Here is a 27,721-nt window from a genome sequence, read left to right on the forward strand (position 1 = left end):
TAGGCCTGACAGTACAGTTGATAAGTTACTGGAGGGAATTCTGAGGGATAAAACATACATGCAGTAGAATTGATTGGGGAATAATCAGCATGGTTTTTATGAGAGACAGTACCTCACAAATGTTATAGTTCTTTGAAGAAGTAAACAAGTCAACAAGGGCATGGCAGTAGATATAGTCTATATGGACCAGCAAGGCCTCTGATAAGGTTCTATGTGGTAGGCAGCACTGAAAGGTTTTCACCAGGTTTCCTCCCACGCTCCAAAGACATGCATGTTTGTAGGTTAATTGGCTTGGTATAATTGTAAATTGTCTTTAGTGTGTGTAGGATCGTGTTAGTGCACAGGGATCGCTGGTCTGCGTGGACTCGGTGGGCCGCAGGACCTGTTTCTGCTCTATCTGTATCTCTAAACTAAAGCTGGCTAATTGGATGCATAATTGACTTGATAGTAGGATGATAGTTGAAATGTATTTTTTGGACTGGATGTCTGTGACTAATGCTGTGCATCAGGGATTGATGCTGGGGCCACTGTTATTTGTCATCGATCTCAATGAGAAAATACAAGACATGTTTAGTAAGTTTGCAGATGATACTGAAATAGGGGATATCCTATATCACTATAGACAGTGAAGATGGTTATCAAGAATTACAGAAAGATCTTGACCAACGATAAATGGTCGAAGGAGTTGCAAATGGAGTTTAATTCTGATAAGTGCAAGGTATTGCATTTTGGGAAGTCAAATCATGGTGGGACACTTGCAGTGAACGATAGGGCCATGGGGAATGTTGTAGAATGGTTGGAAGTAGAAGTCCTCCTCATTCCTTAAGTGGAGAGATTGGGCAGGCTAGGAATGAGGAGTGAATCCATGGAGGTAGATAGATATGGGGATAATAGAATGGGTGAACACACATAGTCTCTTTCGCAGGTTTGGGGCATCAAGACTAATGGAAATAAGTTTAAGGTTACATGCAAAAGGTTTAATAAGAACCTGCGGGGTAACGTTTTCACACAGTAGGTGGTTCATACATGAAATGAAGTGCTAGAGCAAGTAGTTGAGGAAGTTACAAACGTTAGTCAGGTGAAAGTGATTTCATGTTAGATAAAATAGACTAAAATGAGAAGATAGTCCATTATGTAAAGTAAGAGGAACCGCATAACATGAATCTACTTTGAAGCAGCCTATGACTAACACCTATGCTTTTTGAAGGAATCATTACTTATCTTTACTTATTTGTAAGGGCATTATCAGGTAGACTGCCAACTCCTGGAGTATAAAAGTGCGAGGTATTGCATTTTGGGAAGAAAACCAGGGCAAGACCTTCACGGTGAATGGTAAGGTTCTGGGAAATGTTTTAAAGCTGAAGGATCCAGGAATAAAAGTATATAGTTCCCTGAAAATGGCATTGCAGCTCGATAGGGTGGTGAAGAAGAGTACCTTCACACGGTCAGAGAACGGAGCACTGTATGACTCCATGACATTTGGACTGAGTTAATTATAATTCAGCTGGGAGTGAAGGAACAAAAATATCAAAGTGGTTTGATTTAATCCTTATGATGGTACTTTGTGATTCCAGGTAATATTCATTTCCTACAGAATAAAAGTGCCAATTTTTATCAGCATAAATCTCTACTCGCCTTTGATTTAATGCTTGAAAATGAAAATCAAATTAATTTAAGGCCTGGCCATAACATGATCCCATTCCTAAGCTTTGCCTCAAGCTACAAATAATGACTTTTTTCAAGCCTTTGCTCCCATATGTTGTGGAGGTTTATCTGGAAAATCTCAGGTGCCACGACCATTTGGATGCTTAGAGTTATCTGAGCATATGATTCCTCTTGAACAAAAAAATTAAAACACCGTTTGTTTCAATAACAGAGATGCAATGACACAGGGCTTTATTGGTCATCACAGCAAGGTAACTAAACAAGGTATCAAGGGGGGGTAACCAAAAGCTGTTTCAATGTCTTTGGTCATGGAATTGAAATCTGAAGAGTTTGATGTTTGGTGTTACAAGTGCTGTATTGACTTGCAACGTGCACATGTAAATCTTTTGCATGATTGCACCATCTGCCACAGTCAAAGGCTGTGTTGGATGCTAATACTCAACAGATGTATGCTGAATAGACAGATTGTGATACTAATTCTTGTGCAATATTGATGTATGGCCAATGCTGCCAAATATGGCTTTGGCAATCCGGCTAACGGATGCTATGTGTTCAATTTGCACGCATGCACCATCTGCAGCTCATGAATCAGGAGGGCCTGTGGGATGACATGGAAATGGGAAGGTGCAAACATATTGTGCATTCTCTGGACCACTGCTGGCCATGGCCTTAATGATGATTCTTCTATAATGGTCACTATTTGTCCTTGAGTGGTTGATGAGCCATTGGGTGCTGTTGATCTCTGGCTGCTGTTGCAGTTTTAGGAAGAAAGAGTAAACTGCGTTGGCGTCATGTTATGTGTTTGGCTGGAGTGCCTACAATGCTGGAAATGTACGCTGATTGACTTCGGAGGAACTCAGCAGGTCAGACATCATCTTTAGAAGATATGGAGAGATGGAGTTTCAGGTCAGAAGCCGTCGTCAGACTGAGGGGAAATAGCTGGTGAGGGAGGGAAAGGGGTGGGATAAGAGCTGGCAAGCGATAGGCAGTTCCAGATAAGGAGGGGCTGAATGGCAGATGTTTTGGGTGCGAGAGCAGAAGGGTAGAGGTACTAACCTGGCTGGGAACACGTTAATTGGAGAAAACCAAGGGGTGCAAATAGTGGAATCTGAGTTAAATCCCATATTAGACTGTATGAATGGTGACCCAGCCAAGAATGATAGACTGTTATTTTTGTGAGTGAGGGGGATGTATTGGATCAGGTAAGCATTGAGTGAAGATTATAGTGCAGTGGTGGAAAATGGTGCGTGCTGATGTGGTCACTGACTTTGGCTAAGTGTGTGAGGTAATTAAATGCGATTCTCTTTTGCATTCTAGCATCTGGATTTCTTAGAGTGTCCTCAATTGTTGTTATGAGACTCCAGCTTGGAAGGCTTCTCGTTTCCTTTGGGTAAACTCTCCCCTCTTCTTTATTTTGTCTTCCAGAATTGTGTCAAAATCAGGGCAGCTGCTCTCAATAGCTTTTCCCAGTCCGATGCCAAGGTCTTTTGAACACCTCCTACCACCAGTTACTCCCACAAAGCAGCCACTTTAAGAAATCCAGGTGATGGTTTAATCAATGCAAACTCGCTTGAATTGCTGTTGGCCAGATATTGAATTCACGGGAATTACATTGTAACTGTGCGCACCTGTTTAGTTCCTCAAGTGGTTTAGTGGAGGAAAGGAAAAAAACGAGGCAGAAAATATTAAGCAACGAATTCAAGTGATGTGTTCCACAGGTGACTGCTACGTAAATCAGAGCTAGGTAACAGCAAATGTGGAGGAATTCAGAAACTCGAAGGGTTGTGGTCCTAGGAATGGTTACAAAGATCAAGAGAATCAACAAGGCAGACAAAAAATGCTGGAGTAACTCAGCGGGTGAGGCAGCATCTCTGGAGAGAAGGAATGGGCGACGTTTCGGGTCGAAACCCTTCTTCAGACCGACATCAGGGGAGGGGGCGGGACAAAGATAGAATGTAGTCGGAGACAGTAAGACTAGTGAGAGAACTGGGAAGGGGAAGGGGATGGAGAGAGAAAGCAAGGGTTATCTGAAGTTAGAGAAGTCATCGTTCATACCGCCGGGGTGTAAACTACCCAAAGCGAAATATGAGGTGCTGTTCCTCCAATTTGCGCTGGGCCTCACTCTGACAATGGAGGAGGCCCAGGACAGAAAGGTCAGATAGGGAATGGGAGGGGGAGTTGAAGTGCTGAGCCACCGGGAGATCAGGTAGGTTAAGACGGACTGAGCCGAGGTGTTCAGTGAAACGATCACCGAGCCTGCGCTTGATCGATGTAGAAAAGTTGACACCTGGAACAGCGAATACAGTAGATGAGGTTGGAGGAGGTGCAAGTGAACCTCTGCCTCACCTGGAAAGACTGTTTGGGTCCTTGGATGGAGTCAAGGTAAAGGAGGTAAAGAGAATCAACAATGCAGGGATATTGAAAACATTGATAAAGTGGCATTTCCTGGTACTGAAGTCATTCAGTGAGCGCAGGAGCTATGATCAAATTGATCAAGTTGTCCCATCCTGACATCACCATATTAACTCTCCAGCTTTGCCGACTGGAAACCATTAGACATATTGAGTGATCAGATGTAATGTTAAGTCTTAATAATCTTTGATCAATATTTTACATTTAGTTTTCCACAGACAAGAAAATTAAGTTTCACTAGACAATATTATTAACAGAACTCAGTTGATAAAAACCAACAAAAACTCAAGTAAATATAGCAATTGATATTGTTCAAAAATGGTGTATCCACGCTATTAAATTATATTTTCACTTGCGATGAAATTTCCGTGACAATGCCTCAATGAAAACAAAAAAAAATTGTAATTTCAAAATAAAACTAATACAAAACGACGAGTGCACACGGAAATTGTTCCACCTAGAAAATTGTGATTAGAGTTGAAAACAACATAAATTTGCCTCAAGAAATGTTAGGTTTAACAATGTGGATCTTTGTCGAACAAAAAAATTAAATGCCAATAAATTTGACATTTTGGGATATGATTGTCATTGTTTTTAAGTTACTAAAAACAATGGGCTGGAACATTAATTTGAAGCTGGAAGTTTGAATCCGATTATAGATTAATTTCATGTAATTAAACAAACATTAGTTTAGTTTAAAGATACAGCACGGAAACAGTTCCTTCGGCCCCCCCGAGTCCTCACTGACCAGCACACTAACACCATCCTGCACACACTGGGGACAATTTACACTAAGGACAAGCCAATTAACCTACAAACCTGTACGTCTTTGGAGTGTGGGAGGAAACCGAAGATCTTGGAGAAAACCCACGCATGTCACGGGGAGAACGTATAAATTCCGTTACGACAAGAACCCGCAATCAGGATCGAACCGGGTCTCTGGCGCTGTATGACACTAGCTCTACTGCTGCACCACCGTGCCACCCAAATCTAGGCTCAAAACTAGTGTCAGGATTACTGACAATAATAGTTGACCAATTGGGGAACTCTTAATAGCTTCTTTAATTCAAGGGGAATTATTTAAAAACAGTGTGCTTGCATTACCAGTGATGCCCTTGTAGCGTGAACAAATAAATATTAATTACATAATTCATTGCAGGAAGAAAATGTTAAATAATAAACATATTAATTTTTCACCCTTCTATAATTTTGATTGTTATTTTGATTATGTTCTTTCCAGTAATTAGCAAAATTAAGAATCTTCTGCTTACTTAAAACTGCATTAATATTTGCTTTATTTGACCAATTTTCAATTCAAACAAAATACTAAAAAATAACAAATTTAAGAACAAAATGAACAGAAATAAAGGCAATAGAAACAAAATTAGCACCAAGAATTTACAGCATAACATTATTTGTCAAAAATAGCTTGAACCGTTTATCAATATTAATCCAGTATTAACATACTAAAGGGATGTTAATACTGGTTGAAAACAAGCCCTTCGGCTCAACTTGTCCATGCCAACCGAGGCATTTCTGAGCCAGCTGCAATTACTTGTTCTTGTTTATATGTCATAAGAGCAGGATTAGGCCATTTAGCCCATTGAGTCTACTCTGCCATTCAATCATGGTTGATCTATCTTTCCCTCAAAATTATTCTCCTGCCTTCCCCATATATTTGACCCATGTTCCTCTAAATCTTTCCTATCCATGAACCTGTGCATATGTCTTCAACGCTGTAACTGTATCCACCTCTACCATTTCTTCTGACCACTCGTTCCGTAGACCCAGCACCTTTACATGGAACAAAACGTGCCCATCAGATGCTCTTTAAATCCTTCTCTTCATCCCTTTGTCCCCTGCCCACTAGTTTAGATTCCCCTACCCTGGGAAAACGACTGTGACCGTTCACTTTGTCTGTGTCATTCCTGATTTTATAACCTCTATATGGTCAACTCTCAGCCTCTTTCACTCCAAGAAAAACAGTCCCAGCTTATCCAGACTCTCCTTATGAACAACCCATTTGGTCCTGGCAACGTCCTTGTGAACCTTTTCTGCACTTTCGCTAGCAATCCCACCAATGGCATGGTCAATTGATCTGCACACAATATTTCAGGTGCGGGCTTATCTCACGGTGTCTGGGCCCAGGCAATTTCTTCCTCTGCTTCTTATAAAGTCGCTGGGTGACATATTCAATACTGGTTGACTGCATCAGAAAAAAACCCAACAGGCCCCAGGGATTTAACCATCTTTTACGTGTCTCAGGTCAGCCAACATCAACTCTTTTGCAATTTCTATATTCAAGATATTAGTTCTCTTCCCCAGCTTCCTAGCTTCCATAATATTCTCCAGTAAATACAGATGAGATGTATTAATTTAAGACCTTGCTTATCTGCTGCGGCTTCATGCATAGATGAGCAGGTTGATCCTCAGAGGAACCTTTCTTCTCCCTAGTTACTCTTTTGCTCTAAATATACTTGCAGTATCTCTTAAGATTCTTCTTCGCTTATCCACCAAATCTATCTCATGTCTCAATTTTTCCCTCCTGATTTCTTTCTTAATTGCGTGTTAATGTTCTCATCATTCAGCCTGAAGCATGACTCTGATGGTGCAGAACAAATAATCCAATTTATGGATATTTGATAGGACCCGTGTTAAAAATGATTCAAAAGACATTGTGATTTAAATTTATTCATCCCTTTTACTTCAAGATGAATACCAAGTCTCCTTTACTGGAATATCTCAATACTACTTACATTCATATTTAACTGAAAGGGCAAAGTAAAAATGGAGTTCTCTATCTCTAGAAGGAAAGCATATTTATTTCTGATCTCAAAACCCAGGAACCTCATAGGCTTTGCTGTTGTGAAATGAACAAATGTGTGTGATTTCCTGCACCTATTTTTCTTTATAATTGGATTTTGAATCCATACTTTTTGATTAGAAATTTAAGGTTTAAGTCAGCATTTTACCTATAGGTGTTCCAACGCCATATCCTTTGGAGTCAATTGAGCCCTCCAATTTGCGTCAGGTTGCAGTTTCGCTGGGTGACATATTCAATACTGGTTGACTCCATCAGAAGGGCATAGTCAGTGGTGAGAACACGTTGAATTCCCTCTTCATTTTTCTTCAGGAAAGCAGTTTGCTTTCGACTGTTCATGAACGCCCACATTTTCTCATAGGTTGAGATTTTTGATTTCTGTAAAATGTAAAGTAGTGTTTATTTGCGGGGCCTCAGCCACAAGAGCCACATGCCTAATTGCAGCATCAGATTATTGTGATCCACTTTCATTTCATTCAATCACTAATTCTCACAGACTTGAACTTCTTTGAAAAGGTTTAATCAAGAGTGTTGGTGATTGCTTCCTTATTTTCTTCTCGATCAATATATATGTTTATTTTATTTTAGACATTAAATTTTATTTGACATTTATCTAGCAAATCAATCAGCTTCTGATGGGGTTTTTTTTGCATTTTCTAGTGGTTTTATTGATCACCTGGAATAACAGCATCAGTGGTACAGAGGAAAGCTGACAATCCCAATTATTTGCAGCAGACAAATGCTTCTTGTACATCCCCATGAAAACGCACTTGGATTTATAACCTCCATTACCAGGAACAGGAAATTTAAGAGCAAGTCCTTTAATCCTGTTCTGCTACAATAAGATTATGGTTGTTTCGCTTCATCAAACATTTATATTCCCACCACTCGTCGATTTCACAAAGTCCAAAATTATTTTATTTTCTGCATAAAATATATTGATAACTGACCACCCGTGGCACTGGGAGAAAGAATTGGAGGGATTCACAACTGTGTTAAATTTCCCATCCCCCCCCCTGACCATCCAGTAGTGTATTTTAAATGTTATTCTATTGTTTCAAGAAAATGTTATTTTATTGAAACATGATTTTGAGTGCAGACCCATCTTCCTTAATTCTTCCTTGTTCAAGAATCAATCAAGAGAACCTGCGATGCACCAATTCCAGATAATTGTGAACTTCCATGTGCAGGCAAATGTGTTCAGTTGCAGTAAAACCTTTAAAATGTTCAGGGCAAAATAGAGCTTTTGACGTTCAGTCACTGTGGTGAGATACTGGCAGCCAATGTGGGTACACCTGTCCCTATACTTCCTCTCTTACCTCCATCTAGGGACACCAGTACTGTTTCCTAATGAGATAGAGGTTCATGTGAACCTCCTCTAACCTCATCTACTGCACCGGATGTACCCAAAGTGGCCTCCTGTACATCAGCGTGATCAAGCAAACACGCGGCGATCTTTTCACTGAACACTTGCGCTCGGTCTACCAAGGCCTACTTGGTCTCCCAGTTACTAACCATTATAACTCCCCTTCCTATTGCTATACTGACCTTTCTGTCCTGGGCCTCCTCCATTGTCAGGGTGAGGCCACACACAAACTGGAGGCACATCACCTCATATTCTGCTTGAGTAGACTCCAACCCAACGGTATGAACATTGAATTCTCCAATCTTGAACAATCCCCCACTCTCCTTTCTCCCCCTCCCTCCCCCTCCCTCCCCTCCTCTTTCAAAGAAAGGGCTGCTGACCCAAAACATTGACTGGGTTCTCTTTCCACAGAAAGTCCTGGTTGACTGGCAAGTTCCTCCAAAATGTCTGTATTTTTTCATATTCCAGTGTTCTGCAACTGTATTTATCTACCAATCTCAGCATTGAATATATTCAACAGCTGAACACCAGCATCTCTCTCATACTGGAGAATTGAAAAGATCTTATCAAATATAGAAACTTATAAAATTCTTAAGGGGTTGGACAGGCTAGATGCAGGAAGATTGCTCCCGATGTTGGGGAAGTCCAGGACAAGGGGTCACAGCTTAAGGATAAGGGGGAAATCCTTTAAAACCGAGATGAGAAGAACTTTTTTCACACTGAGAGTGGTGAATCTCTGGAACTCTTTGCCGCAGAGGGTAGTCGAGGCCAGTTCATTGGCTATATTTAAGAGGGAGTTAGATGTGGCCCTTGTGGCTAAGGCGATCAGAGGGTATGGAGAGAAGGCAGGTACGGGATACTGAGTTGGATGATCAGCCATGATCATATTGAATGGCGGTGCAGGCTCGAAGGGCCGAATGGCCTACTCCTGCACCTAATTTCTATGTTTCTATGTTTCTATATTTACAACATTGTAATAATGTTCCAGGTGGCCCAGCCGCTGAGAGGACTCTCCCGACGCTGGGGCAACAGCACCCGGCGAGAACGGCCAGGAACATCGGGCCTCCATAGAGGCAATAGCGGTGGCCTCAATAGGCCTGACTTTGGGAGAACTGGGGATGGGGACTGGACATTGTGCCTTCCCCCACAGTGGTAACCATTGTGGGGGGATGATTTTTGTGTGTGTGATTATTTTAGTTTGTGTCCAAGATGGCTGTTGGAAGGGAGAGTGTACGCTGACGCGGTTTAGCTGCCGCTGCTCTCTCTTCACATTGTGTTTTTGATTTTTTTTGTCTTTGGATTGAATTCTGTCTTTAATTTGTGTATTGGTGATGTCTTTATTATTTATTTTACTCCGATTATATGTTATTTACTGTTAAATTCTGTAAGGTGCCCTTGAGACTTTTGAAAGGCGCCCATAAATAAAATTTATTATTATTATTATTATTTTTATCCACAGCTCCAAACACTCTGTGGGGTCTGACAGGAGCTGCAGCTGGACACACTGCTCATAGGTACTCACAGTACTCTTGTCACCTTGTCGTGGTGGAAAAGCTTGTGTGGTCCTGAGATCCTGAGAGCGATGGCGTCTGGAGCTGTGCTCCTGGTAGGGCCACCCATGGCAGTAAGGTCGAGGGGAAGGTCCCTGACAAAGAGAAATTCAACCATGACCTCAACGGTGGAACAGGCAGAGGATGATGGCTGACTTTAGTGGAGCGTCACAACGGAGGGAAGGCGGATGAAGGCTGCAGCAGGAAAGGGTCCCCAGTCGTCTTGCCACTGGATCCTGACCCAGATCTGTCAAGAACCGTGTGGTGGCTGTCTGTGCACCAGTCTCCCCACGTTAAACAAAGTCATGCACAACTGACCTCCCAAAAGAGGACAGTCATACTCGTTTCGAGTGACCGCCGTTGATGAGGTGTAGAAAGATCTACTGCTTTCCCACATGGACGAACCATTATCTTGATACTGCCTCCCAGTTCCAAACTCTTCAACCAGAGGGAACTGCTTTCAGTATCTGTCGAAGCAATCCATTCTCAGAGACCTGGACATTTCAATGAGGTCACTTTGCATTCTTCAAAATTCCAATGGATATTGATCACTATTATTCAATCTCTCTTCTTCAGACCACTCTACCATTGCATCTTGGTAGTGGCCATTTTGAAAGGGTTTTGAGGTCAAAGCGCTGTACTATTTGGGTCAAAAGTGAAGGCTCTGATGAACATTGGACTTCAGTGGGGAGGGTAAGTAATGATCAGGTTAGAAGTTACTTTCCTTCATTTAGTTGAAGGAACTGGGGAAAACAGACACGAGGTTGGGGCAGTGGGAGGTCAGGAGCATTTCCAATGTCACCAGAGATTATCACCGAGGTTAGTGCGTCCAGCTGCAGCTCCTGTCAGACTGCACACAGCAGTTGGAGCTGTGGATAGACTCGCTATTTGACAAAACGGTATTTAGAAAAGATGGTTGATATAGACACAAAACGCTGGAGTAACTCCGCGGGTCAGGCAACATCTCTGGAGAAAATAGTCCTATTTTGTGTCTATCTTTGGTTTAAGCCAGCATCTGCCAGCATCTGCAGTTCATTCCTACACAAATGTGTTTGTTATGTTGAGCGAATTATTCACGCAGCAGGTACAGGAAAAAAAAAGATGGATTGCCACCAGAAAGGGAAGTGGGTGCAGGTAGGAAGTACAGATGTCCCCTGTGGTAATTCTCCTCGTAAACATGCATATTGTTTTGGATATTTTAAGTGGGAAGGCATGCCCTTTGAGGAAAGTGGCAGCAACAGCCAAGTGTATGGCACTAGCTAGCTCTAATGCACAGCAGGGGAGTGAAAAGTCCAGGGCAATACTTTATTGTCACATGTGCCTACTGTACCGAGGTACAGTGATATGCTTTGTTTTTCAAACAACCTAGATCGTACACAAGTAGCGCCATGCGTTGGTGCCGATAAAGTTATAAATGTAATTTGGCATTTGGCAAATGGGATCAGAGGAGTCTCTTTGAGATTATGTAGGAGAGATTTCAAGAAATTAGGAGGGAGCAAACGGGCAATGATATTTCCCTGGAAAGTAAGACTGAGGAGAATCCCAAGACATTATTTAAGTATATCAGGAGCTAGAGAATAACAAGAGTAAGAGTGGGTCCCCTTATGGACCAAAGTAATTATCTATGTATAGAACCAGGCAATGTGGACAAGATGCTAAATGAATACTTCTCATTTGCAATCAACATGGAGAAGGATGTGAAAGATACTGAGTGCTGAAGAGAGGTGAATGTATAATCTGGAGCAGATGTCATGGGATGCATAAATATTGATAAATCCTCAGGGCTAATTATCCAGATTCATTGTTTTGAGAAGCAAGGGGCCCTGACAAATACTTTTGCATCTTTGTTAGCCACAGGTGAGGTGCCAGAACTGGAGGATAGCTGATACTTTATTTAAGGACAGCAAGGATAAACCAGATGACTACAATCTGGTGAGGCTCTTGGCTGTGTACATAAATGATTTGAGAACATTCTAAGGGATAGGATGTATGTGCATTTGGAAAGGCAAGGGACAGGATAGGAGACAGAGGTTAATGGCAAGGTGGCACAGCAGTAGGCCTGCTGCCTCATAGCGCCAGAGGCCCGGGTTCGATCGGGACTACGAGTGCTGTCTGTGTGGAGTTTGTCTGTTTTCCCTGTGACCGCAAGGAATTTGTTTGAGTGCTCGGGCTTCCTCACACATTGGAAAAATGTGCAGGTTTGTAGGATAATTGTCTTCTGTAAATTGCCCCTAGTGGGTAAAGTGAGATAACATAGAACCAGTGTTCATGTGATCAATGGGCGATGTGAACCTATGGGCCTGTTTCCAAGTTGTGTCTCTAACGTATGTGAGGATTCTGAATGGAAGTCTCTGACCAGTGGTTTGCTTCGATCTGTGATGGGACCACAGTTGATGGTGATATATATTAATACCTTGAATACGGATGTAAGAGGTATGGTTAGTACGTTTGTGGTCTTGTGGACAGAGAGGAAGGCTACAACGGGATATAAACGAGATGGAGAGCTGGGCAGAGTGTTGGCAGGTGCGAGATGACACATTTCAGGAAGTCAAATGCAGTAAATAGTATGGTGCTAAGGAATGTTGATGAACAGAGGGACCTGTGGTTCATGCCGCAGTTCCTTGAACGTAGGTAGTTTGGGTAATGAAGAAGGCTATGGCATGCTTGCTTTTAGAGGGTGGAACATAAAATATAAAAGTTGGGACATTATGTTGCACCTTCATGAAATAAAGTACTGTGTGCAGTGCTGGTTACCACATTACAGGAAGAAGGTAGTGTCATGATGTTGCCTGGATTGTGGAACATCATTTATGGAGAGAGATTTAATAAACTGGGTTGTTTTCCCGGGAGCGAAGGAGGCTGACGGGTGGCTTGATGAATGGATATAAAATGATAAAAGTCTGCGATTATGGTAGATACTCAGCATCCATGATAAAAGTTTTGAAACCAGGAAGCCAAAGATTTAAGATATGAGGAAGGAGTTTTGCGAGTGAGTTGAGCGAAATTATTCTTTTTCCACTGAGTTATTTTGAATTTGCTGCAAGAGGTGGGAGTGAAGTCAGATACATTCATTGTGTTTAAGACATTTTTAGACACACATTTGATAAGGCAAAGGAGGATTTGGACCTAATGCATGCAAATGGGATTAGTGCAGATGGGTAAAAAGGTCAGCATGCATATGATGGGCTGAAGGGCTCCTTTATGTGCTGTACAACCCCATCACTTTAAGACCTTACCCCAGAGAGCAATCTAGTGAATCTACAAAGGAAAGAAATGTTTCTTTGTGTACAATGGCCAAAACAATCAGTCACAAGTAACGGCAACTGATCTGGAACGATAAATAAACTGCTGGAGGAACTCGAGCGGGTCAAGCAATATCTGTGCAGGCAAAGGGATGAGTGATGTTTTGGGTCAAAACCCTGCATCAGGACTGAGAGTGTAGAGGGAAAATAGCCAGCAAAAAGAGGTGAGAGGGACAGTTAAAACAGGGTTTTAATTATAAATCAGAGCATTGAGTATAGAAGTTGGGATGTAATGTTAAAATTGTACAAGGCATTGGTGAGGCCAATTCTGGAGTATGGTGTACAGTTTTGGTCGCCTGATTATAGGAAGGATGTCAACAAAATAGAGAGAGTACAGAGGAGATTTACTAGAATGTTGCCTGGGTTTCAGCAACTAAGTTACAGAGAAAGGTTGAACAAGTTAGGGCTTTATTCTTTGGAGCGCAGAAGGTTAAGGGGGGACTTGATAGAGGTTTTTAAAATGATGAGAGGGATAGACAGAGTTGACGTGGAAAAGCTTTTCCCACTGAGAGTAGGGAAGATTCAAACAAGGGGACATGACATGAGAATTAAGGGACTGAAGTTTAGGGGTAACATGAGGGGGAACTTCTTTACTCAGAGAGTGGTAGCTGTGTGGAATGAGCTTCCAGTGAAGGTGGTGGAGGCAGGTTTGTTTTTATCATTTAAAAATAAATTGGATAGTTATATGGATGGGAAGGGAATGGAGGGTTATGGTCTGAGCGCAGGTATATGGGACTAGGGGAGATTATGTGTTCGGCACGGACTAGAAGGGTCGAGATGGCCTGTTTCCGTGCTGTAATTGTTATATGGTTATAGGGTCTAGTAGGTGGAAACAGACGAATGAGAGCCAAATGGGACCCATGAGGGAGGGGGGAGTTTGGAGAGGCGGGCGTGGGTTATAGCTAGAAACAGGTAAGGAAATAAAAGGAGACACAAGAGCCTGCAGATGCTGGATTCTTGAGCAAAAGCAAATTGCTGGAGGAACTCAGCATGTGAAGCAGCATCCATGGAGGGAAATGGAGATAACATTTTGGGTTGTGACCCTTCTTCAAATCTCAAGTTGTCTTGAAGAAGGGTCCCGACCCAAAATGTCATCGGTCCATTTCCCTCCACAGATGTAGCCTGACCCATTCAGTTCCTCCAGCAGTTTGATGCATGGACAGCCAGGCAGCGGAAGGGGAGGGTGAAAGATGATGTGAAACCAGATAGGGAGGGATAATGTGCTGATAGAATCAGGTGGGGAGAGGATAGGAGATGGATAATGGGAGAGAGAATCTAGATGGACTGGTCATATGGGAAAGGAGCACAAGGGATATGGGTCACCTAGAACTGCAACAGTGCTGTATGCTAATTCAGTTCACCAAGCTCAAAAGTCTTACTGTTGGTTGCTGATTTTGTGCTTGAAGATTATAAAAATTAGTTTCTGCCGTCGTGGTCTATCTTCAGAATGCAGCAATTGAGCAAAATAGTAAATTTTGAGTTTTGACCAATTCATTTGAATGGCCTCCCACTGGGCACATTGGACTTTATCTGAGGAACTGTTGCTCCACAATTGTGCTCAGTTCTGGGCACCGTGATATAGGCAAGATGTTGTCAAGCTGGAAAGGGTACAGAGAAGATTTACAAGGATGTTATCAGGACTAGAGGGTCTGAGCTATAGGGAGAGGTTGAGTAAGCTGCGACTCTATTCCTTGGAGCGCAGGAGAATGAGGAACAAGCTACCAGAGGAGGCAGTTAAGGCTGGGACTATCTCAACATTTAAGAAACAGGTAGGCAGGTACATAGATAGGACAGGTTTGGAGGGTATATGGACCAAACCTGGGCAGGTGGGCCTAGTGTAGCTGGGACATGTTGGCCGGTGTGGGCAAATTGGGCCAAAGGGCCTGTTACCACACTGTATCACTCGATGACTCTATGCTAGGAACTGTATTCTGCACCAAGTATCTTCCCCATCGCTCTATCTATTGCATTGAGTTGGAACTGGTTGTATGTATGTATAGTATGCTAATCTGTATGGATAGCTTTAAAACAAAGCTTTTCACCGTTCCTCAGTACATGTAACAATAATAAACCTCAACCTTTCACCTGAATCTGTCACATATTAACCATCTCACAAGTTTTCTGGTACAATAAATGTCCATGCAGTCCACTTTCTTTTCAGAAGATAATTCGGACAGAAATATGTTCTCAATCAATTGGCAGCATTTTCATCACAAAAACACTGTGATGCTGCTTGAAGACTGGCTTGCCACCATACTTACAAAGACAAGTTGAATAGAGCCCTCTCTACAGCATTGATATCCCATGAGATGATAGAAAAAAAGCTTCTCTCTCTCACTAGAAAGGAATAAATCGCCTTCAATTGTTCCATCTGAACAATCTCTATTACTGTTCACCAGAAACATCAGTTTGATTTGCTTTTTACTTTTCATTTCTAACTGTAGCCCCCCCCCCCCCCCCCACCCCATCCATATCTTCCCATCTCCCCCAAGGTTTGGCTAAAAATTTGCCCACAATCAACAACTTTCTCTGATCCACAGTTTGAACCCTGCTCATGTTATTGAAGACTTAAGAGAAGACATCAACATGTTCTCATTATCTAACTTCATTAAATAAGGGAGGATGTTGCTTTAGATTTCTGATCCTGTTGTGTGGTTTTTCCTAATTGCAAATACGTCTGCCTTTGAGTGATCAGAACTGTATTACACCTAGTGCTGAATTAAAAGAACCTCCTCATTTATATTCCATCAATTTCTTAATTCAATCTTCTATATTATTTCTTTAAAAACATACCTTTTCTCAGATCACCCTATTGAAGCTTTGTTCCATTGACCATAAAGTTCCTTTTTTATGCTTTTCCATATCCAGTTACCTGTCACCTATCTAGGTGTTTCAATGGGCAAAGGCTCAGAAACTTTCATTCATCAAAGAAACGGATTGCCTTTTGCTGCAGTCTGATAGGATATGTATGAGATTAGTCTAGGCTTCTAATGTTGGTTGCCCAGTAAGTAATGGAGCAAAGGGCCAACAGAAACTCAAATATATTCTAACTCAGACAATCAGCAAGCAACAAATTGTGCCTTCATTAGAGAAACTAATGAAGGCACAGTCTGAAGAAGGGTTTCGGCCCGAAACGTTACCTATCTCCTTCGCTCCATAGATGCTGCTGCACCCGCTGAGTTTCTCCAGCATTTTAGAGAACCTTAGAGAAACTAATACTAGGTTGTTTACAAGATAGGGGCACTCAGTGGAAGAAAATGAGAGAAGGCAAACTAAGAAATGGACAAGTAGCCAAAAACAATAAGAATGACCAGTTCTAAAACCATCTCCAGATAATTAATCAGATTTGGCCAGAGATAATGTTGAGAGAGATTTAGATGGTCAGAAGAGACACAAAAGAGCAAATGGGTTTATGAAGGTCAGCCGAGAATAAAGCAGTTCATAGCTTCTCTACTGTTGATGGCATGAAGGGAGACGCAATGCATAAATGACTTAAGCGAAGATACAGAAGGTAGTACTGGTGGAGACTGCAGCCATGGGTTTAATGAAAATATCAGTGAATTTATTTTGCTGAAGTACTCTCATGCTGTTCAATATAGATGGGTGCAAAGGACGATAAGGAAGTGGGGCAGAAAAGTGACTGAGACTTGAAGTTAAGTACATAGAAGCCAAGTGGAGTGGAGAAATTGCAATTTAGACCATTCAATATTGTGAACTAGATAGAAGGGTTTATTATTGGAGTATTGAAGTAGATAGACACAAGCTGGACGTATTGTTACATCTGAGGGTGTCGGGGAGAAAAACACGGATCGAATTAAATTATAAAATGGAAGATGTGGTAATAATATCCAAAATATTCTGTTACACTGCAATACCCAAAGTCCCATCAGAACTTGCAACAAAAAACAGTAAGATAGATTCTCCTCTGTTTTGCTTGAGGCTTTGAACACTAACATCACAATTCAGGTTTTCTGTCCATTGTCCAACTTACAATAATGAGTCAAAGCCTTAAAGAAGGTTTTATGCATTCATTGAGTTGACACCATTTAGTTTCTCTCAGAGCACAGAACATTTCAAGAGCAGACATTGCAACTTAGGAAGAACATGTTGTCTTGGTACTTTAGAATCAGTGGCACGTTTTGTTAATTACTGTAATATTATCTAAATGAATGTTACCAATTTATACATAATTGCGTGCTACATTTAGGTTTGTTAATGTGTGATACCTTTGCCTTTGATTTGAGATAAACTATTCTGGTTTAATATCACCCCTAGAGCTTACACAAAATGTGCTTTGAAACTATTAGAGTTTATTCAGGTTTATTTCTTAATTACAGGTGCAGTGCAAACTTTATATTAAGTATACTGTGCAGGGACCGACAGCTTCTTATGTATAGACAATGCATGTACATGGATTAACTGGCCATGTGCAATGTGTACTACGATACGAGCAAAGATACTTGATTACTGCAGTTTGTACGGGACAACTTTAAGAACTGTTTTTTTTACATCTTGCGACTCTTGCCAAATTGATGCACCTGTACGCCATAGTTCATTTTGAGAATTACTGCCTTCATTAAAGGATTCTATTTATAACTGTAACCCCGTTTAGTTGCTACAACTTGCAGGAACACGAATAAACCAACTTTTTGGAATCTATATATCACCAGAAGCTCAGTATTTATTGCTCAGTCCTCTTGCACAAGATGGTAATACTGAGCTTCCTTAAATTGCCAGTCTTTCTGGCAAAGGTACTACGGTGTTGTTGGATGGGGGTTACAGGACATATTGCAGATCCAACTTTAATGAAGGAGCAGCTATCTATTTCCCTGTGAGGATGGTGTGTCATTTGGAGAGGAATCTGCACATGGTGATATTCTCTGCCTCTACTGCCCTTGCCCTCCTTCGTGGCAGAGATTGCAGATTTGGAATGAGTAGTCCTAGTAGCCTGGAGAGCAACTGCAGTGTAGTTTGCAAATTTCCTGCACCATGCATACTGCAATGGTGGAGGAAATCAATGTTTAGGGTAGTTGAAGGGGTATTAATCAAGTGGGCTGCTTTGTTCTAGATGGTGCCAAGTTTCATATGATTTGTTGTCATTACATTCATCCAGACAAGTGGAGATTATGGCATCACTCTTCTGATGTCTGTCTTGTTTGTTGTGTACAGGCCGTGCAGTATCAGGAAGCCAGGTACCCAGCCTCTGACCTTTGCTTCCAACTGCAATATTTATCTGGAGGGTCTGACTGAATGTTTGGTCAATGGTGATATTGGTGTTTGGGGACTTGGCAATGGTGGTGCCATTGAATATTAAGAATACGTGCTTAGGCTCTCTGTTGCTGGAAGTGGTCATTGCCTGGCACTGGTGTGACATAAATATTACTTGACACCTAACAACCAATGCCTTAATGCTGCCAAGGTCTTCCTTCCTGCATGATGGCACGGGCTGCTTCATTTGCTGAGGAGTTGCAAATGGAATTGAAAGTTGTACAATCTTCAGTGAAGATCTCCACTTCTGACCTTATAATGGTATGATACTCATTGATGAAACAGCTGAAGATGGTTAGACATAGGCATGAGGGACCATGGCAGGTATGTTCTGGTGCTGGGTATTTTAGCATTTACAAAGGTGCCTTAATCCCACATGCAGTCATAAACAGGCTGAATGTCGAGGACAGTGACTCCCATCTTATCACAAATACAGGAATGATCTTTGCTGCAGACGCAATAATGTCATTACAGGCAACTCAATGCTGATTAATGATAAAGGTGACACCACAACGAGAGAGGCACTAAATCAGCACCGTGACACCATTATAAAGTGCCTACCAGAAAGATAGCAGCCACTTGAACTTTGCTCAACTGGATAAGAACATCCATAAATATTCCAAAATAGCAAATTTGCTATCCATATTTAGTAGAGCACACAGTGCGGGGAGTGAGAGCTGGTCAAGTGGTGCATGTCAATATTGGGCAAGGATCCCAGTAGGGTCCAGACTGCTGCTTCTTTATTTGTTTTATATTAAATACAATGTGAAGATCAGCATTTGATGTTTTAAGCAATGGTTTAAAATGGTCCACAAGTAGTTCCACACATGTTTTCTGAATATATCTGTGTCGTTGGCATGGAATTCATCTAGCCGGACTTTCTATAAAATGGACCGAAAATCTTGCAATAGCAATGGTCTTGACCCTGGAGTTATGCTACATGATTTCTAGGACTGCTATTATGTGCCTGGAGTAAGACTTTTTTTTCATATTCCAATATAGAAATTAAAAGTGGAAATGTATCCTAAATTCACAGCCCACGTATTATCAATGACTAACAATTATTTTCTTTGACTGTTACATTCTTTGTCGGTTATTTTAGGGATCAAATAAGCAATTCACAATAGACATGTAGCTCTATGTTTTAACTGTATTCAAAACGTGTCCTTGCTCCTATCTGTACAAGTAATTCTATTCACCATATTGGTGATCTGAAACTGGTTCAGAATATTTAAAAAAAGACAAACCATCAGGTTATCAGTCAGAGCATCAATTGAATTTAACAGCAAACCAAATGTTTAGGACTGGAAGTGCCTTCAGAGAGTGGTGAGGACAGCGGAAAAAATCATTGGGACTTCTCTTCCTTCCATCATGGACATGGGGTACAAGCGCTGTCTGACTAGAGCTAAGGGCATTACCAGAGCCCCCACACACCCACAATTTGGACTGTTCATACTGCTTAACTCTGGGAGGAGGTACCGCAGCATGAAGAGCGGGACAACCAGGTTCTGCAACAGCTTCATCCCCCAGGCCATAAGACTACTGAACAATCAACAAAACCGAGGCTAGAACTTTTTAAATATCGACACTTTTTAAAAACTTTTTATATATATTTATTTTACAGAACCATGCACATGAGGCATTTTTATGGACGCACCTAGCACTTTTTACTATTACCTGATTTTGGAGAGTCAAATGCAACGAAATTTCGTTCAAGGTGCACTGTGTCTAGGTGTATATCTGAATGACAATGAAGTTTACATTCATTCATTCATTCATTCATTCATTCATTCATTCATTCATTCATTCATTCATTCATTCATTCATTCATTCATTCATACATTTCATTCATTCATTCATCAACACAAACAACAAGCCAATCTCCGGAGGCCATGGTTCCCATTTAACATCAAACCCCTGATCTGCAACATATGGATAATCAACAGAAAATCTAAATTAAAATGTTTCAGATGTGCATTTGGATCTGTACAATATAGTTTTCATGATCACAGAGGCTGCATTGGTAAGGTTATAAGAAACAAAATGTCCTACCTTAAAAAAAGTAATTGTGGATCCATCTCTGACAGCACCATATTCTATTTTGGTTTGCTTGGCTAAGTCATCGGCAGAGTCTATGGGAGAATCCATTCTTTCTACAGTCAGAAAGGCAGCCAGGTTGGCAGTGTACGAAGAGATTATGATTAATGTAAAAAACCACCAGATTCCACCCACTATTCTAGTGGAGAGAGCTTTGGGCATCAATTCTGATCCTGTCACAACAGTAGCAATAAGGAAATATCAGCTTTGTGGATTGAAGGCTGCTGGACAATCAAACACCGAACCACCCACTCACAGAGACAAAGAACGCACGGCTTATGTAAAACATGATGGGACAGACAGCACAGAACACAATCAGGTGAGCAACTCAAAATACAGAAATGATCAATATTGTCACATTGTCACTGTAGACAATTCAATACAGGTTGACGGTTTAGCTGACAATAAGTGAGTACAGGCAACAAAGGGCCGTGATTCCATGGAATGATGCACAATTACTGAAGTATCATTATGAGAGCATTAGGATGTTGGGGACTACTCACACTGCAGTAGAGGAGGCCATGAGGAAATCTTATTATGTTTAAAATTAAGAGCGTTTTCAAAGTGACAATTCCCTCCAGTCAAGGAGTTTGCAATATCTCATGTATCAAAAAGTGAAGAGGACATTGCAAAATTATATTCATATGGAGGTAAGTGGAGCTTCAGACGTTCATTTCAGGTAGAAGCAATTGAAGCGAGTGAAATTTAGAGTAGCAGCTCAGGCAGAGCAAAAACACATGGCCACTTCCACTGTAGTGCAAATAGCCAGCAATATAATGGGGATTAGGAAGCAGGGCCTAATTCAGATTAGCCTTGGAAAGAGGTGATGAGTGAAAAATGTTCCTGTGTTATAAGATACAATGGTTCCAAGGCAAAGTGTTATATGGGAAATGGAAGTAAATAAATACATTTTAAAAATGGATGGTCGACATTGTATATTTAAGGCATCAACTTAAATCATGGCATATACAGCTGCTGTTCAACTATTTCAGACAACATGGTTATTCATTTCTTTACTCCAGCTTCATCATATATTTTACAATTTAATAAGAATAGAAAGCACAGGGCAGAAACTGGATGAATTTTAACAGCTTCATCTGCAAAATTGATGAACATAAAGATTAAAGAGTACAGAAAAAAATTGGGAAGGGAAGAAAGGAGATGGACTTCATTCACTGAATCAAACAAAACAGGTTTTTATTGCATGTTGGCTTCAACAGTGGGCATGATGTATATAGAATATAGAATGATGTATTTCTATTTAAAACAATTACAAAACATATCTTTAAGGAGACAGATCTCTCTAAGTTGACAGATATCTTTAGGCAGAGATAGACAAGTTCTTGATTAGAACGAGTGTTAAGGGTTATGGGGAGAAGGCTGAAAAATGGGATTAGGTGGCAGAGATCAGCCATGATTGAATGGCAGAGTAGACTCGATGGGCCAAATGACCAAATTTGACCTATAATTTGTTAACGTGAACTTGTGAAGTGCCATGTCAGAAAGGCCAATGCAGTCCAAAGAAATGAGGGAATATTCTGGCCAGTTACTATCCATACCCGAGCATTATGCATGTACTTCAAAAGTTTCAAAGGTCATTTGTTGTCACGTGTCCCAATTAAAGTACCGTGATATTCGAATTACCCTGTGAACAAGAAAATTCACCCATTTTCTTTTCCACCTCTCCAATTAGTTTTATTCCCCTGAAGCTGGTTAGTCTTGCCGAGTTTCAGATCCACAGATTGCCGACATTCCCTGGTACCTTTCCCAAATGTTCAATCCTCATATGCAGATATAGTCATTAGACAATTAGAAGGCCATTAGAACTCAGAAGTTTCACAGCCAAAATCGATGCCAAAATAAAGATTTGTGCGTATCCCAGCTGGATGATCTGGCTTGCGATCAGATGCGGAGACTGTCAACACTTATTCCAAACACTTGCCCAAAAATACCAGGACCAACAGAAGCAGTCTTACTAGTGGCACTAATGAGATTGGCTGAACAGTCTTCCTGTTGTGTGTGGCACTGAAACTCATCAGGCGAAACCATCTCATCTTAACCCCATAGCCTCACATTATAACATGGCAGGCACTATCAACTATTCTGGTGGTAAACATGTAAATCTACAAATGTTCCAGAAATCTTCACTAACTGTTAAAATGGACAGGACTCCAGTAAATTCCAAGACTCAAACATCAGGGAGCTGAATAATGGCTCCAAACCACAGCTAGGTGTTTTGGTAGTTTACAGCAGGCATGGTAAATAAAGCAGGTCTATTGCACACAACTAAAGCAGTCAAAGTTGTGCACAACTTAATACTGCAGGAGGTGGTCAGGAGAAATGTTTTTATATTTCAACATCTCACTAATGTTAATAGCTTAAATTTTGATTAGATTTATAGATTTATAAATGGTTAAGACTTTATTATAATTTTACATCTGGATTGATGAATAACAAATAGAATATGTAAAGTCCAGACAATTTGCAGCATAGGTGGATTTATTACCTTCATATTTGATTCAGTGTTCAGTCAGTGATTCAGTCAGACAGCACCAATATTTGGTAATTCACCAAAGCCAAAAAGAAAGCATCATAATCTACTCCGAAATATGCTTTCAGATTTTGATGGTTGCCATTTTCTTTAAAATTATAAACTGAATAGTTTAAAAATCTCTGCTCTCACCTTAGTTTGGAAGGCGCAACATCAGCATGGATTTTTACATAGTTGTCTTTTACACTTAGTATTGAAATGGTTTATTTTTATTCTCACCAAATACATTTAAGATGATTAATGCAAAAATTCATCCCATTTGACAATTTGTTGGCATGCCTGAATTCTAGTTGAGTCAGCAAATTAAAATTTAATTAGGGTAAAATCTGCTCAGAGACAATACTTGCTGAAGTCTCTTTTGTGCCTTAGGGCAGACATGACAGCCAATCCTGATCCAGACTTTGCTCATGGTCTGTAGGAAAGAGAAACTCTGATCATCACATTAAAAAAATCAAACAGATGGCTATCGCGCAAAGATCACAGATTTTCCACACAGATGTTGGCATTGGACTACTTTTTTTGCAGCTCTTAGTGGAAACTAAGCTTTCGTCTGCAAGTACCACAAGTTTGTATGTGCAAACATTTGTTTAAGAATCTCTTTTAAATTATCAAGCAGAGCCTGATTGGGGCTGACTGTCATGTATCCAAGGTAATGGCAACTATCAGACACGACATCCCACAGTTTGCTGTGGATGATGGTAAACTCCAGCATGCTTGCCATGAGTGGTTGGTATACATTCAGTTTACCAGCCACCATTGTTAATGTAAAATAAAACCAGCTTTCATCAGCACTCACACACATCCAACCATCACACACAAACACAGATGCTATACTGTAAAACCTGAGGGTAATCTTTGTTTAATTCAGTTTTGACAGAGAGCACCTAAACTCAAACCTACTGTCTATCCCAGTAAGACTTATTCAACTTGCAGCTGCTGAAGTATAATTTAGTGAGCAGTAACAGTCGGTTTAAATTATTTATTAATTCTTATCTTATTAATTCATAATCTGAAAGCAAGAAATTGTTTTTAGTAAAAATCAGTCCAATATAGTTACCTTTCCTTGATTTTCACCCTGGAATATCAAAATGGTATTGATGTTTAACGCATCAGTCGAATTTAATTTTTGTGCATCTATTTTCATTTATAAAATTACATTTCTTTTATGCAGGAGTTCTGATAAAGCATCAGCTCCCAGAATGCTAAAGTTGCTTTTATCTCTTTATACATTGTTCTGTATGTTTTTCTAAAAATAGTGGATATTAGGGATTAAATAGGATTTATTTTATTTACCATGCGTTTGTTTTCCTGAATGCTCATCCTAATTAAACTGGAGTATTATTGATTTGTGTCACCCAGTTTGAGCAAATTACTCTTGAGGTTTATTTTGACCTTCTTCCTTAACTAGAGAAGAATGCAATCCCCTCCCCACCAGAACAATTGTGTGGGTGCAGCCCCAGTGGAAGATTCCTCAATGGGATTTATATATTTTCTTTGCACAACATTTTGAATATAGTAAGAAGGAACTAAAACATACTCTACTCTTTGTAAAATAGCATCCCAATAGTAGTTGCATGTCTGTCAGTTTTAGGATTGTTGCTTATTGTGTATGTTTAGCATATATTGCAACCATACATGATTTCTATCAGCTTTCAGACAGAAGTTATTTAAAATTGCAATTATTGTGAGAATGACCAATAGAAAGCCCTCAGAGAAAAATACATACAAATGGAAATATCTAAACTTTCAGTTTCTGACTAGGTCTCTAATCATTTCAGATTTAGTCGGGATTCATCCCATTTCAATAATAAAAATAGCAATCTTCACTTAAATTAAAACTGAACCCTTGTTCATGTAAAATTGCGGTCCCTGTTTAAAACCTGCCATGTTAACACTGAGCTGTATAAGGTGAGATTGAATTGCATAACATTCTTAGCAGGGATTTAAAAAAAGACACACAGATATGCAATTTAGACATCAGTCATTAAAATTACTTCACCAAATGAAGCTAGACCTCACCCAGTTTTTAAAGTATTAGACTTTCTTTAATTTCTGGTGCAATTGCAGTGCAGAGTCTCTTTAATGCCCTTTCGGTTTTCAGTCCTTTTAATCCTCAGGCACAAATCCTTTTTTTTTGTAGTTTGTTATATTTTCGTGCCATCAAATGTATGCACTATTCATAATCATGCTTTTTTGTTTAGTTGGGCTAGGTTTTACAGTATGGAGCATAATTGCTGAGGATGGAGCTTACCACGCACTAAGGCCCCCAGCACACTGAGGGATATGTGTAGAAATGATGTGTGACCTATGTACCTTGCTGCATGAGCGCTCCAACTCCAAACCAGAAACTATTTAGTAAAGTAAAATTGTTTTCCACTACATCCGACTCAGGATTGCAAGGATGGGGATTGTACCATTCGTATGGTGTAAACCTGTGGTAATTAACAGAAATAGTCTTCAAATATCACATGAATACACAGTGCATCAGCAAACCCGTCAAGCATTCAACAGTGCTGGGGAAAAGGAAAAATCAACAAATGGATTAGTAATCAATGAACTACTAAAATGTGACACTGTTCATTACGATAGCTGAATAGATTTATAGCTGCATTTACTCTGCAGCTGTGGTTCAGTGTTTAACAGAGATCAGGAAGTATTCCCAATAGCTTTTGCCTCCAAGCATTTGTATTCTGTAAAGGTTGCTCAAGACTCCAGTATAACTGTTAAAGGAAAGGTCATTTGGGACATTGGTTTCCAATTCAAAGTGCTATTGCGAGTGACATTCAGAGTGTAGAATTGTATGTTTGAAAGCAGGCACCACCAAATTCCAGTATATCTTCTTCCCCGCTGTAATTAGATTGTTGAACAGACCTCTGATATGTTATGGATGAATTTCCAATCTTCCAACCTACCTCATCGCAGTCCTAGCGCTTTTTATCTGCAATTTCTCTGTAACTGTAACGTTATATTCTGTTTCAGTTTATTTTCTCTTTTGCATTACAAGCTCACCACTGATTTTACAGCACCCTAGGTTTCAGAATCTTGCCGGATTATCCGTTTTGCCAGACCAACGGAGGTCGTAGCCACAAGATGAGTTGAACGGTACTGAACAAGCAGCTGGGGGGGGGGGGGGGGGGGGGGGGGGGGCGTGGGGCGTGATACCGTCCGCAAAGTCACTCAGAATTGGGGGGGGAATGGATCTGCTGGCTCCAGCAGGGCCTGGGTTCCAAGCCCCAGCCACAGCTGAATGCGGGGGAGGTTGGTTATGGGAATGGCGTCTGGCGTAAAGGCTCAGAGCCTCAGAATTGGTAGGGGATGGATCTGCTGGCTCCAGCAGGGTCCATATTTTCGGGGGCACCTCTAGGGGGGATTTCATGTGCGCTCTCATCATTTTGTCTGGATTAAAGGAGGTGCTGGACTCAGTTGTCAGGAAATCGGTGGTGGACCTATACCCGATGTGCTCATGTTTGCTATGATTTACATGAGTACATCAGGTTGCCATCCAGCAAACCTGCTATCCATGCTAGTATCTGCCCTTGGATACCAGGGGCTCTCATCTTCCTAAACAGCCTAACGTACGGCACCTTATCAAAGGCTTTCTGAAAATCTAAGTAAACAACATCTACTGACTGTCCTTTGTCTGTCCTGCTATTTACTTCTTCAGAGAATTCCAGCAAATTTGTCAAACAAGACTTCCCCTTCACAAAGCCATGCTGGCTTTGGCCTAGTTTATCATGAACTTCTAAGAATTCCGTAACCTCAGCCTTTATAATGGACTCTACAATCTTACCAACCACCAAAGTCAGACTAGCCGGCCTATAGTTCCCACTATTCTGCCTAGCTCTCTTTTTGGGCAGCGGGGTAATATTGGCAATTTTTCAATCATCTGGGACCTACTGCAGACTCTAGTGACGCCTAAAAAATCATTATCAAAGCCTCCACAATCACTAAAGCCACGCTTTCAGAACACGAGGGTGCAGTCCATCCGGCCCAGGTGACTTATTCACCTTCAGCCCTTTTAACTTCCCAAGCACCTTCTCCCTGGTAACAGCCACTCCTCTAACCTCTACCCTCTGACTTTCTTGAATTTCAGGCATGTGCTGGTGTCTTCCACTGTGAAGACTGATGCAAAAAAATTGTTTGACTCCTCTGCCATTTCTTTATTCCTCATTATCACTTCTCCTGCATCATTCACCAGTGGTCCAACATCCACTCTTGCCTTTCTTGCTCTTTATGTAACTGAAGAAATTCTTGCTATCCTCTTTTATATTATTGGCTAGCTTACCTTCATATTTCATCTTTTCTTATTAGTTACCTTCTGTTGTTCTTTAAAAGCTTCCCAATCCCCTAGTTCCCCACTAATTTTTGCTATGTTATACACCTGCTCTTTCAGTTTTATACTGTCCTTAACTTCCCTTGTCAGCCACGGTCGTCTTTTTCTCTCCCTAGAATCTTCCTCTTTGGAATGAAAAGATCCTGCATCTTCCAGATTATTCCCAGAAATTCCTGCCATTGCTGTTTTACCGTCAACCCTGCTAGGGTCCTTTTCCAGTCAACTTTGCCAGCTCCTCCCTCATGCCTCTGTAGTCCTCTTTCCATTCCAATTTCACCTTATCGCTCCCAATTTGAAGATTAAAACTTATCGTGTTGTGGTCGCTACCTCCTAATGGTTCCTTTACCTTGAGTTTC

At 40.8% G+C, this 27,721-nt stretch overlaps 1 protein-coding gene across 1 annotated transcript in view; it reads right to left on the reverse strand.

Moving 5' to 3' along the window:
* The window catches only part of grik1a (glutamate receptor, ionotropic, kainate 1a), a 276,013-nt gene that overhangs the window by 26,928 nt on the left and 221,364 nt on the right, over positions 1-27,721 (reverse strand). The window contains 4 exon segments of the mRNA XM_055644485.1: positions 7,050-7,092; positions 7,094-7,276; positions 20,437-20,654; positions 25,346-25,464. Of these exon segments, the coding sequence (XP_055500460.1) occupies positions 7,050-7,092; positions 7,094-7,276; positions 20,437-20,654; positions 25,346-25,464 (563 nt within the window).

The sequence above is a fragment of the Leucoraja erinacea genome, chromosome 13 (assembly GCF_028641065.1).
Source record: "Leucoraja erinacea ecotype New England chromosome 13, Leri_hhj_1, whole genome shotgun sequence".
NCBI classification, from domain to species: Eukaryota; Metazoa; Chordata; class Chondrichthyes; order Rajiformes; family Rajidae; genus Leucoraja; species Leucoraja erinaceus.